The sequence below is a fragment of the Lathamus discolor genome, chromosome 19, assembly GCF_037157495.1.
Source record: "Lathamus discolor isolate bLatDis1 chromosome 19, bLatDis1.hap1, whole genome shotgun sequence".
Lineage (NCBI taxonomy): Eukaryota > Metazoa > Chordata > Aves > Psittaciformes > Psittacidae > Lathamus > Lathamus discolor.
In genome coordinates, this window is record NC_088902.1 from 2,300,064 (window position 1) to 2,312,275 (window position 12,212).

The 12,212-nt window shown below is 58.9% G+C and overlaps 1 protein-coding gene across 1 annotated transcript; it reads right to left on the reverse strand.

Moving 5' to 3' along the window:
- Window positions 1-1,264: 1,264 nt before the first annotated feature.
- PRELP (proline and arginine rich end leucine rich repeat protein) lies at window positions 1,265-11,921 on the reverse strand. The gene is made up of 3 exons (XM_065698436.1): window positions 11,643-11,921; window positions 5,055-6,006; window positions 1,265-3,350 (listed from the first exon to the last, which is right to left on the reverse strand). The coding sequence occupies exons 2-3, from the start codon at window positions 5,989-5,991 to the stop codon at window positions 3,172-3,174; spliced, it is 1,116 nt and encodes a 371-aa protein (XP_065554508.1). The 5' UTR covers window positions 5,992-6,006; window positions 11,643-11,921; the 3' UTR covers window positions 1,265-3,171.
- Window positions 11,922-12,212: the final 291 nt, after the last annotated feature.

Here is a 12,212-nt window from a genome sequence, read left to right on the forward strand (position 1 = left end):
CCCACTTCTTGTCCCCAGAGGCAGCAGTGAATGCCTGCACCCATGGCAGCATCAGTGCAAGCCCTCTCTGGCACCCACAAGCGGGTTGGGAGTCAGCAGTGATCTGGGGGGGGGGGGGTGTGTGTGTGTGATTTGAGCAGTCACTCATCCTGCTCCAAACTGCCTCTCGCTATATCCAGCCCACATCCCCCTTTCCAGCATTGGGAAGATCAGCACCCACCTTTGGTACCCATCCCAGCAGCCCCCCACTCAGCCCCCAGCCTTCCCCATGATGCACACAGCAAGGGGAGAGCTCCCCAGGCCCCACTCCCATAGTGGCGCAGTGACTGTGCAGAGAGAAGGATTGAACCCCCCCTTTGCAGCGCTCAGCTCCCCAGGGACACAGGGCTGCCTTCCCGGGGGGGGGGCAGGCAGTGAATGCACACCCGGGAGGGCACAATTCACACCCTGAGCCCCAAGCAGGGAGGTTTTCTCCTCCAGCACGAGCACAGAAGGGCTGCTCGCTGCCTGCTCTGTGCATCCACACATCCCCACGTCCCCTCCTGCTCCCGTGAGCAGCCCCACGCTGCAGCCCCTGCGTTCGCACCCAGCCCACGGCCACCCTCCCTCTCTGCTCGTGATTCATGTTCAGCAGCGAGAGGAGAGCTCTGAAGCTGCAGCGATGGGCAGGAGGAGCAGGCGCTGCCTACATCCATTCTGCTCGTGTGAAAACGAGCCCTGGGGATGGATGCTGCGGGTGGGAGAGAGGCCTCCAGCCCCTCTGCGTGCCCTGGAGCTCCTCCGTGCTGCTCCCCCAGGGCACACTCACCTCAGGGGTAGCGGTCCAGCTCCTCTGGATGCATGAAGGGGAGGGGGGAATGGACCAGCGCAAGTTCATTCACCCCACACAGACATCAGCTGCCTTGCAGGGACAGCAATGCCCATTAGCTGCAGGCACAGCCCACGGAGCTGCAGCTGGGGTCAGTCAGGCTTATTTTCATTAGCAGAGGTGCTCATTAAGACAGGCACAAGCTCCACAAGGTGCCCACAAGCAGTGCCCCGCAGCCACGCTGCTGCTTGCGAGTCCAACCCAGCATCACCACAGGCAAGGGCACACCACAAACACCCCCCGAGGCCTCCCACTGCAGGGACTCCCAGTGCCTCCCAAGCTCCCACTGTTGGGAAGGCTGTGCCCAACAGAGGAGATGTGGTCCTGAGGGAAGGGGCAGCTCCCGCAGCGAGGAGGATGAGGATGGATCAGAGGGAGGCAGGCCCGAACGCGGCGCTGGGTCCCTTGTGAATCATTTTATTTTCACTGCTGCGGAGAGTAGGAGTGAAAATACCATTAAGTTGAAATCAGTCGAGAACTACATATGTCTCTAGCTATATCTGTACAGTCTACCAGTATATATACACATTATATATAAATATATACATAGGGTCTCCGGGTTTAAGGTTGAAACCTGTCGAACCCAACAAAGCCCACGGGAGGAAGATTCGGAAGAGGATTTGCTCATGGGAAAGTGAGGCTGAATTAGCACAGGGGGTGAATAAACCTCCCCTGGTTCAGGGCTCACAGCCAGCGCATCCCCAGGCTGCAGGGAGCATCCCCATCCCAGTCCCAAGGAGCAGGACACGGTGCCCGTCCGTGCCTGTCTTGGAGAAGGGTGGCTGAACGCGATGGAGGTACCAAGCTGGTGTCTTTGGTTTGTTGCTTTAATGCTTGTTTCAATTGGATTCTTTTTTCTTTCCCCTCTAATGCTTGGCCTTAAATCTAAATCCTGAGAATCAGGAAGAAAAAAGAGAGACCAACCCCCCCCCCTAAACCCGGACACCCTATATATGCAGTACATCTATCGAAGAGGGAAGCGATACATGTGAAACAGGGAGGATAAAACACAGCTTTTCCAAAAGGCTCTTTCTTCCTTTTTCTTTTTCTTTCCTTTGTTTTTTTTTTTTTCCTAACCAAAATAAAAAGAGGCAAAACCATCCACGTGTTTGGTTCAAGAAAGCAACTGAGAGTAAAACTTCCAGGAGGTGGGAATCAAGGAGGGAACAGGGGGAGAAGCAGAGGCTTTACAGCTCAACCCACCCCAGGCTTACACCTGCATCAGCCCTTGGGTACCTAAACATGAGTGTCCTGCTGGCATCAGTGCAGAGCGGCTGGCTCTGCCCTGCCTGGGGGTCCAATGCCCAGGGGGGGTCACTGGCATGGGGATCCCGCAGGCCTTGGGTCCTGTGCGGGGTTTAGCTGGAAGCCGATGCACCAAGTCCTTCATCTCCACATGGGAGGATGCAGGATGCTGGGAGGGGGCTGCGGCAGCATGGAATGATACTGCTGGGCTGGAAGCTGGGGAAGGGGCTGCTCTGCAAAGGAGGGGTTGTGATGTGCTGCTGTGGGGAAGGTGCAAGCCACCCAGGGCGCAGCAGAGCCCAGCTCCAGCGCAGGGGCCAGGCACCCTCCCCACTCCCTCCTGCCAAAGCCACACCACCAGGAGGGAATAACCCCTAGAGCCAAAGGCACCCCCCCACCACCCCCAGTGTGTGCCTTGCTTGGGGCCCTGGGACATGGCCATGAGGCATCATTGCCAGACCAGCCACCCTCTGCCTGCACATATCCTGCTCCCCCAGCCATCCGCTGGCCTCACCCTGCACCCCTGCACTCTTGGCACACCAGCCCAGGGCATCCCTGCTCCACCTCCATCGTTGCCGAGGAACACCACAGGCTTTCAGTATGCATGCCGGAGCGATGGTGCAGGGTCCTGCAGTGAGGTAGCCCCTGGGCTTCCCCATCAGCTCCATCCAGAGATGCCTTTGGCTTGGGCCTAATGCAATCTAACACTCTGTTGGGTGGAAGGGGAGAGGCAGAGCCAGCCTCAGGGCTGGAATGGGTGAGGGCAGAGAAGGCAGAGCCTGCAAGCAGAGAGCTGGGGTGAGCGTGGTAGCCACCCTGGGCTGATGCTGCAACCTGGGGTGGCTGCTTGACACGGTGCCATCCCTCACACTGTGGTCCCCAAGGATGCACAAGCCACGCGTGCACTGCAGGGGGGAAAGAGGAGAAAGGAGGAGGGATGGAGGTGGGATGTGAGCAGAAGGATAGGGAGGCAAAGAGGGTCCCACGTCTCAGACATGGATGTGGGTTCAGTCTCTGTGCAAGGCCAAGTCCTGGGAGAGCTGCGCTGCCGGGCAGGGCTAGAACACCACGGACTGCAGGAGGCGGAAGCACATCATCAGGTCCAAGGGGATGGGGGGCTTCAGGAGGTTCCCATCCAGCCGCAGGTACCGGAGCCGGGGCACACTGTCCAGGTCGGAGGGGGAGAAGTCCTGGATGGACATCAGCGAGGTGGGGCAGATCTGCGTCCCATTGATCTCTGCAGGGAGGAGAGGAAAAGCGGGATGCGGCTTAGAGGAAAGGGAAGGCAGAGAGGGATGCTTGAGACCCCCCTCCCTGCCTGCCTGTTGAACCCTAAGATGGGGTTGCTTTGCTACCGGGGGGGGGGGGGGGGGTGCGATTCCAAGCCTCTTCCAGAAAACAGCACAGCTCCAGTGCGAGGAAAATCCTGCTTTTGATCAGAAACGAAGTAGGTCACATTCAGCCACAGCACGGTGATGGATGCGGTGTCATTTGAGAGGAAAAAGGCATCATTTCAAACACGAAACCTGCCGAGCAGCCATAAGCCCTCAACAAAACATCAAGGAACCGTGCTCCAGCACCATAAGATAACATCAGCAACCAGCTCGTTGCTTGCTTCTGGGTTTCCACGTGTTTCTCCTCACCCCAGGGTCTGCAGGATGGAAAATAAACCCAGCTCCAGGCACTGAAACCTTACAAAAGCTGGATAAAATAGGCAAAGGCAAAGCTGGGACACAATGTGCATAGCCACGCAGGCACCTCTCCATGGGCAGCCCCAGCAGGACCTGGGTCCTGGTGTGTGTGACCAGCAGCGATCATCACCTTCACCCCAAGGTCCCCCTTGGCTCCAGTTTGGTGTTGGTCAAACACAACGCAGGTTAACAGCATTTGGACCACGCATTCATCACTGGATCATTATTCCTGGGGAACAACGGTCTCCTGAGAGAAGGGATGTGGCTTTGGGAGGGTTTTTTCCCCCTCTCTGGCATCACATCCCACAGCGCTAGCAGTGGGTGCCTGCTCAGAGCAGTTTCCTTGCTCTTCCCTTCCTGGCTGATGTTCAGCTGGAGCTGTGCTGTGGCTGTACAGCCCCTCTTTGGCAGCAGGATGCTTTGCATCCACACCATCACTACACAATAAACACAGCGGCACTGGTGGGGACCAGCATCCTGCCAGCAAGGCCCTGAGCGGGTCCTGCAGCCCCCGTACACCCCTCACAGCCAGAAAGGGCAGAGCCCAGCAGGCTTTTCCTGGTGCACACAGAGGGTTTCTGGCAGGAACGGCGCATTCCTGCTTCCCCACGGATAGCACAGCGGGCTGCTGGACCTCGCATAGCAGGGACATCTGGGGTGGCCAGGCCCGGGGCTCTGCCTTCTCCTCCATCATACGAGCTCTGTTTACACATTTCACAGGCCAGCACCTCTCGCATGAAACTGCGGTGCTTCGCCTGGAACGGTGCGAAACGGCGCCGGCTGCTTTGCCAAGGCAACCTCCATCCCTGCCTTGTTCTCCCTGTTCCTTCCCCCGTGAGGCTGAGCTCGGGAGCGGAGCTGGGTTATTTCTAACCATCTCGACTGCGTGTTTTGGCATCTGCTCTTAAAATATGTGCACAGAGGCTCCTTTTTCAATAGCCCGATTTCTGAGCCCTGCTGGGGAAGCAACTGTTCAAATGGTGAAGTGGCCCCAAAGAACTGCCCATGGCAATGAGCAACAAAAGCCCTGCAGCACCAGGGGGGAATCGAGCCCTGCTCCTCAGCTACCACCCCAAACCTCAGCCCTGTGCAAAGCCATCCCCCTTTGGGCCTCATTTACCTACAAAGAGCTCCCAGCTCATCCCCCATCACTATGTCCCCCTTTAAAGAGCTCACATCCCACCGGGTGGAAAATGCCACCAAGCCCCCATCCTCAAGCCCATCTGCTCCCCCCAGGCAGCACAACTCACTGTCGATGGAGTTGTTGTTCAGGTAGAGGTGCTCCAGCTTGGGGCTGATGAAAGGGACGTTGGTGAGCTTGTTGTGGGCCAAGTGCAACACCAGCAAGTTGGTGAGGTTGAAGGAGTTCTTAGGGAGCCCCTTGTCAGAGATCTGGTTGTAGTTGAGCCGGATGAATGCCAGGTTGGGGAACTCCTTGAAGTAGTCACTGGGGATGTCCTCGATGTTGTTCCTGTCCAGGAAGAGCTGGTGGATGGCATTGGGAACCCCGGGAGGCATTTTCCTCAGGATGTTGTGGGCAAGGTTGAGTTGCATGAGGTTCTTGAGTCCTTTGAAGGTGTTCTTGTTGAAGACCCCATCGCTTAGCTTGTTGTGGTGCAGATCCAAGAGCACCAGGTTCTCCAGCTTGTTGAAGACCCCAGCAGGGATCTTGGAGATCTGGTTCCTGCTCAGACGCAGCTGCTCCAGGTTGGGTGGCAGGAAAGCAGGCACCTCCTTGAGCTGGTTCTTCTCCATGTAGAGGAAGATGAGGTTTTCCAGCTTCTCCAGCACCCGCCTGTCCACCTTCCGGATGCGATTGTTGTCCAGGTTGACCCATTTCAGCCCCGTGGCATTCCTGAAGGACTCCTCGGGGAGGTCGTCGATGAAGTTGTTCTGGAGGTAGAGGTAATGGATGCGGGGCGGGATGATGGGGACCTTGCGCAGGTTGCGGCTGTCGCAGTACAGGGCAGAGGGGAAGTCCGGGGGGCAGTAGCATTCGCGGGGGCAGTCAGGGAAGATGGAAGGGGGCCCCGGGGGCAGCGGTGGGGGCAGCTCTGTGGGCTCCACGGGCTCAACAAACTCGGGGGGCGGGCGGGTGGGTTTCCGGGGGGGTTTCCTCCGCTGCCCGCTCACCTCCGAGACCAGCACAAGAACAAGTGGGAGAAGCAATCCGAAGGCCACCTTCATGGTCCAGATGTTTCCCTGAGGGAGGCAGCGCAAAGAGATGGGTTAGGAAGCGCCACATTCGGGTACCGCATCATCACCCATCCCTGCTATTTTTCTCTCCTTCCCCTTGGAAGCTCTCTTCAAATCCAAATCAAAGCTGGATTTGAAGACCCTAAAGTCTGGGTCGCTGAGATGCCCTCTCTGTGGCTCAGCCTTTTGCCATGGGGATGTGTGTGTGGGGGGGGTTGTTTCATTTGGTTTGGGATTTCTTTCCACCCGCTCAGGAACCCCACCACCACCGTGACGCTCCCCAAAGGCCGGAGCTCCCCTTCAGAGACCTTGATGGATTAGGTTTAATTTGCACTTGAGCCAAAGAGAAATCAATGATTCAGTAGCAAATTGGCTGAAGCAACAGCATCTGGAGGCCAGCAGCAGTTAGTGGGACAGAGAGATGGATGGTCCTGTGCTGCAGGGATGAGGCTTTAACGCAGGACAGCCCATTTCCAAGGCTGAGTGATAAAAAAGGGCATTTGCAAGATTACACATGGGCAATATGGAAGGCGTTTGGTTACAGAGCTCCCTGTGCCGCCCAAATAACCCACTCATCACCACTGCAGGGTGTGGGGCTGGTTGTCTGCGGAGAGCCCCAGTGGAAGGGGGAGATGTGAAGGGATGAGGTAAGGTCCCCGCTTGCCCCAAGGCAGAGAGTTTCCATCCCTCCCTCTTCTTGGGTTGTTATCAAGCCTATTAAGGCTTGATCCCATTTCCATCCTCCCTGCTGCAGCCTGGCACAGCAGCGATGGCCCTTGCAAGACTTGCCAGCAGCTGATGCCTGGCAGGATGGAGGGATCCAGCTTGTTGCAGACAAGCTCCCCATAAAGCCCCGAGCACAGAAGGTGCTTTGGATGCTCCCACACTTGCAGGGCTGTGGCTTCCTGGGCAGACACCTCGGGGTGCTCGCCAGGCTTCTGTCACCCCAGCAGGAACAGAGCCAAGCTGGATGCACGGCGAGGCAGATGGAGGAGCTCAGCAGAGGCAGGGTGGGGAAGAGAATCGAGTGAGATGAGACAGGGAGGAAGATGAGGAAACTCAGGGGAAGATGGGGAACAGTTGTCCCAGGAGATGTTCCCTGGGGGAACAGCATCTGCTGTGGGAGTCGGCGCTGCTGGGACTGGAGCGTGGGGCAGAAATGATGCTGATGATGGAGAGAAATCAGGCTTTAGCTGCTTTATCAGTGCTCTCACTGTGCCATACAACAGAGTGGAGCTCAGGGCCAGGGGCATCACACCATGGCCCCACTCATCCCAGCACACCTCAGTGTGAGCAGAAAACACAGGGCTAAGCCAGGCCCATAGCGTTTGCCTTTGGGCAGCAGCAGGGAAATGCCCGCAGCCCTCATCTGACCAGCAAACAGCACAGCCCAACGCTGCTGGGGCAGCCACACCAACCCCTTTTGCTTACAGCTTCCTATGGTGAGACAGGGTCCCCATCCCACCCAGCAATGCCCTTAGGACCCTTAATGGGCCACTTCCCAGGGCTGGGCCGGCCCGGCTCCCTTTGAAGCCATCCCATTGCATTCCTGGGGCTCCAAGTAATTGGCTTGCTCCAAGCAAAGATCCTGTTCTCGCCCCCCCACCTCCAGCCCTAGGCCGTTACTTTCCTTTTTGTCTCGCCCGCTCCCATCTGGCTCTGTTTAACCCTACGAGCCTCACGCCTGCTGGTTTCAATCAGAGCTCTGGCATCCCGCAGGGGGAAGGGAGGAAACAAGGGGAGAGCAGCGGGGCCCGATCGCTGCCAGACCTCCCCATTGGGATGTACGTGCGGCTCCTGTGCTGCGAGCGCCCCGGGGCTGCAGAGAACGGGCGGGTCCGAACCGGGAGCTGCCGTACGTGCGGTCCCCCGGCTGGCCCCGCAGCATCCCGCTCCGTCCCGGTTCTCCCCCCGCCTTCTCCCAGACCTTTCCATGGGATTCTTGCCTCTGCTCCAAAACTCGGACCTGGGTTTGAACACCCGCAGCGGGCTGAGGTCTGCGTTTGGCCCGTTGCAAACGGGAGGAGGCAGATGGGATGTGGTATTCCAGCCAGGACATGCTGCAATCCAGGCGCCTGGCTCCCTCCGTTCGCAGGGCTGTGCTCAGCTCGGGCCACCCCATGCAATGACACCGGGAAGGCAGAGCTGTCACCCCGCTGGTTATCTCAAGCCCTTCCAGGAGCGACCTGGTCCCACAGCAGCCTGCACCATCCCCTCCCCATGCTGCAGATGCTCAGCATACAGCAGAGGCTCAGTGAGCCAGAGCTCAGGCTGCAGAGAGGCAGCATCGTGTGGCATTTGCCAGCACAAAAGGACAGTGTCAGGAAGCAGATGCAGCCCAATTCTACCCATTGTGAAACCTCCAACCTCCATCCCCATGGGGACAGCCACATCCCTGTGCCCATGGCCACGACCCTCTCCCCTCTCCCTTCCTTGCCCATAGGAGCCCTGCCTCCCATGCCCCAGCCTGCTTGGGAAAGCGGGACCCACTTCCAAGCAAACTGCAGGAAAGCAGCTCACAGCCAGCGGTCCCCACAAGCAGAAAACAGGGATAACGACAAGCCTGAGGCCCAAACAAGCTTTACAGTTGTCTCCAGCACAGTGGAAGGTTCAAAGCTGGACCCGACGCAGTCAGCAGCCTGTTCTCCATCCAGTTCCATGCAGTTCAATTCACTGGCATGAACGCAAGAAGCCAGATTTCCAAACCCCACACCCTGATCCTGCAGGAATGCCGGCTTTGCAAAGGTCTCCCCTCGACCTTTCCCACCACTCCCTGATGGACAGGGCAGCTCAGATCCCAAGTGCCCACAAGGAATCCGTGAAACTGGAATAAAGTTAAACCATGGAGCAATGAATGCAGTCAGGAAACCAGCTGCTGGGTGTGGAGAAAAGGCTGGATTCATGGATAAAAATGGTTCTGACACCTCCCGAGCTGCGGGCTGGCTCGGGCGCAAGACCAAGGCACCCAACAGATGCCAGTCCAGGTTTTTTCCCAGGAAGAGGCAGCTGCTCCCTCATTCATCCCATTACAACTGACAAAACCCCAGCAGAACAGCTGGAAATTCCAGCCCCAAATGCCACTGGTATTTGCTTCCCAAATAGCTCGTTGTCACTGCATCTCCCTGAGCCACAGTACCCGCCGTCAGCCCCACAACCCAGCCAAAGGCAGGCAAAACTCACCCCCCCCCCCCACCCCGGGGCAAGAATGGGCTGTGTAAAGGTCACAGGGGGATTTGTCACAGGCAGAATTCCCAGTGTTCTCCCTTGGGTGCTTCCTGCCCTCCCGCATCCTCTTGCAGCAGCTGCATGCGCAGGGAGCACCCATGTACCCAGCCCCACTGCTGCTGAGGGAGGGATAAAGGCAGCTTTGGGAGAAGGGAAAGCCTTGCTGCCTGGACAAGGGACCCTCTCCATCGTGCTGCCCATACCCCTGCTAGCTCCTTTGATAGGTTTCACATCCAATTCCCATCATCCCAGAAGCCCCCCAAGCTGGAAAAACGCCCTCACCCAGCCTGGGAACCTGCACGATGCGACACGACAAGGACAAGCTATAGATAACCAAGAGGAACGCGCAAAGCTCCCTCCCTGGCTTCCAACCACCACCAACAGCCTGTTCCTATCAGTGCGAGAGCCTGGAACCGAAACAGGGATCCCGTGGCGCTGGAGAGCTGGGAATGGTGGAAAAGGGTAACTACAGCGCAAGGCTGTCCTCGGAGGGGAGGGCAGACGTGCTGTCACCCAGGCATCCCCAGGATCCCTAGGGAGCAGAGCCCTGATGCTCTTCCCACTCTTCTCGCCCTTTCCCAACCCTTTCCCAGCAAGGATTGGAGCCGGCAGGGCACCAAGCCCCGGCTACAGCCCTTCCTGCAGGGATAGCGCCGTGTCCGTGCAGGGGATGGGTGTCTCAGGACAACAGCTCAGGCTCTCGGGCAACACTTTTGGGCTCGGCTCCTGCATCCCACCGCACCGCAGCCACCGGGCTCATTGCATCCACTGCTCCCTCCAGCACCCTCCTCCCGCAGCAGGGTCCGTCGGAAGGCAGCCCTGGCAGAAAACACCTTTCTGCTGCCTTCTCCGTGTCAGCAGTTCCTCCCTCCTCCTCCTTCGCTGCATGTCCCAACGCTTCCCAGGGCTGCTCCCGGCTCAGCCTGCCCACAGAGCTCTCTGCCACACGCGTTGGAACTGGATGGGCACACACAGGAGGAAACCATGGGGGAAGACGTTGAAGCGATCACAGCCCGGCCCCACACACATCCCACAGCGGGTTCCTCGCCTTTGTCCCCCCGGCATCGCTTCCTCTGAGGGTGGGAAACTGTTCCTGATGCCTTATCAGCGGCTGCCGCTGCCTCATCCCTCCCCTCCAGCCTCTTCCAAGGGCAGAGGAAACCTCCCACAGACACTTCCCAAGGGAAAGCACCCAGCCCCTCGCTCCCGCATCCCCAGGGCAGCTTCGGGTGCATCCCAGGAAGCAGCTTGCGGGCTGCCGCCAGCCGCGCACCGCATAAGGCAGGGCCCGCGATCCCAGGAACGCTTCCAAGCCCTCGTGTGCAACGTGCTTTGCCTTCAGCTGCCAAGGGGATGGATGGAGTTCCACTTTCTGCCCTGGAGATGCTTTTCCTTAAAGCTCTCAAACAGGGATGAGGCTTTTCCAGGCAACAAAAGGCTTTCCCCAGGACTTCAGCCAACATCAGTGCCCTGGTGCTTCCTCCCATCAACTCCTGCCTGCACCAGAACACAGACAAAGAGCTCCAAAAGGAGACCCTCATGGAGGGAAGGAGCTGGCTCCAATCTCTATGACCGAGGCAAGAAAGTGGTGTTCCAAGCCCAGGGAACAGCCTATGGGATCCGGGCACAGCTCTGCCTGCCGGGCAGGAGAGCAGGGCTTCACCACCTACACGTAGGGTAGAAAACCAGCTCCCTGAGAAGTGAAGCACGGAGGTGCTGCTCGGCTGCTCTCCCCCACCTCACTCTCAAAGCAAAGTGGTGCTGGTCCCATTTGCAGGGCAGGGAATCTCCCTGCTCCCTACATGGGGAGCCCCCATCCCTTGGGACCAGGGCCCCCATCACCCCCCAGCCTGGCTGTTGGACCTGAGCTCAGCTCGGTGGCCCCACACTGGGGGTTCCTGGCTCGGGAGGTGTCTGCTCCCCTCGCAGCCTCACCCCTATATGCTGGGTCCCAGGTCTGTCCTGGGCATGGCTGGGGCTGTGCAGCCCCCAGGTACCCAGCATCCCAGAGCCGTGTGGGGTGGTGAGCATGAGAGCCCAGGTCAATGTGGGGTGCGGGACACCGGGGGGTCCTCGCTTGCCCCCACAAAAAGCCCCTGGCAGTAGTTCCAACGCTCTCTCACACAGGAGTTTGTGCATCCCCGAGTTCCTCCCTCCAGCACCCATCCTACCCCATGCTGAGAGGAACTCTTGCGACAGGAGCAAAGAGAAAGAACAAAGACTCCTGTTCCAACAAAGAACAGGAAAAACACAACAAGAGAGGGGAAAAGAGGAAGGAGCAGATGCTGCTTCCCAGGTAAAGGAGGCTGGAGAGGGGCAGGAGCATCATGGACCAGTGCAGTGCCCTGGGATGGAGGGTCAGGCAAGATGAGAAGAGCCGGGGGGGTAGGGGGGGGGATCACCTGCCCACAGCTTACCTGTGTGCACCTCTCCCTCCTCCTGCCTCCTATTAATCCCCAAGACAAGTTCCTCTCTGGCCGTCTCCCTCCTCCTCCTCCTCCTCCTCCTCCTCCTCTCGCCTCCGCGGCTCCGCCACGAGCGGTCCCGGGTCGGCCGCGGGTTTTGTTGCCGGGATGGGTGGGTGGGAGGCGGGAGCCGGAGGAGGGCCGGGGCCGGGGCACGACGACAACAAACGCGTCTTTCTCTGGCACCAGGCGCCGCGCACACACGCGGCCGGGCTGCGGCTCAACAGCCCCTTCTGCTGCGGAGCCTGCTCCGGGCCGCGTTTCCAAACAGCGCTCTTTAAATCAGGGTAAGGAGCCCTTCCCCTCCCCACGGCCCCCGTCTGCAGGAGCGCGGGGCTTGGGATGGAGCCTGCCAGCAGCAGGGATGGGATTGGGGCTTCTTGTGCGGTCCCCAGGGATCAAGCATCCGGGTGCCCGCTGGCACAGGGGCATCCCGCTGCCCCCAAACCCCTGCTGAAGGGAGCCCGCCCCGTGCTGGGACTCTGCTCCTGCTGCCTGGAGGAGATGTAAGGCAAACCCCAA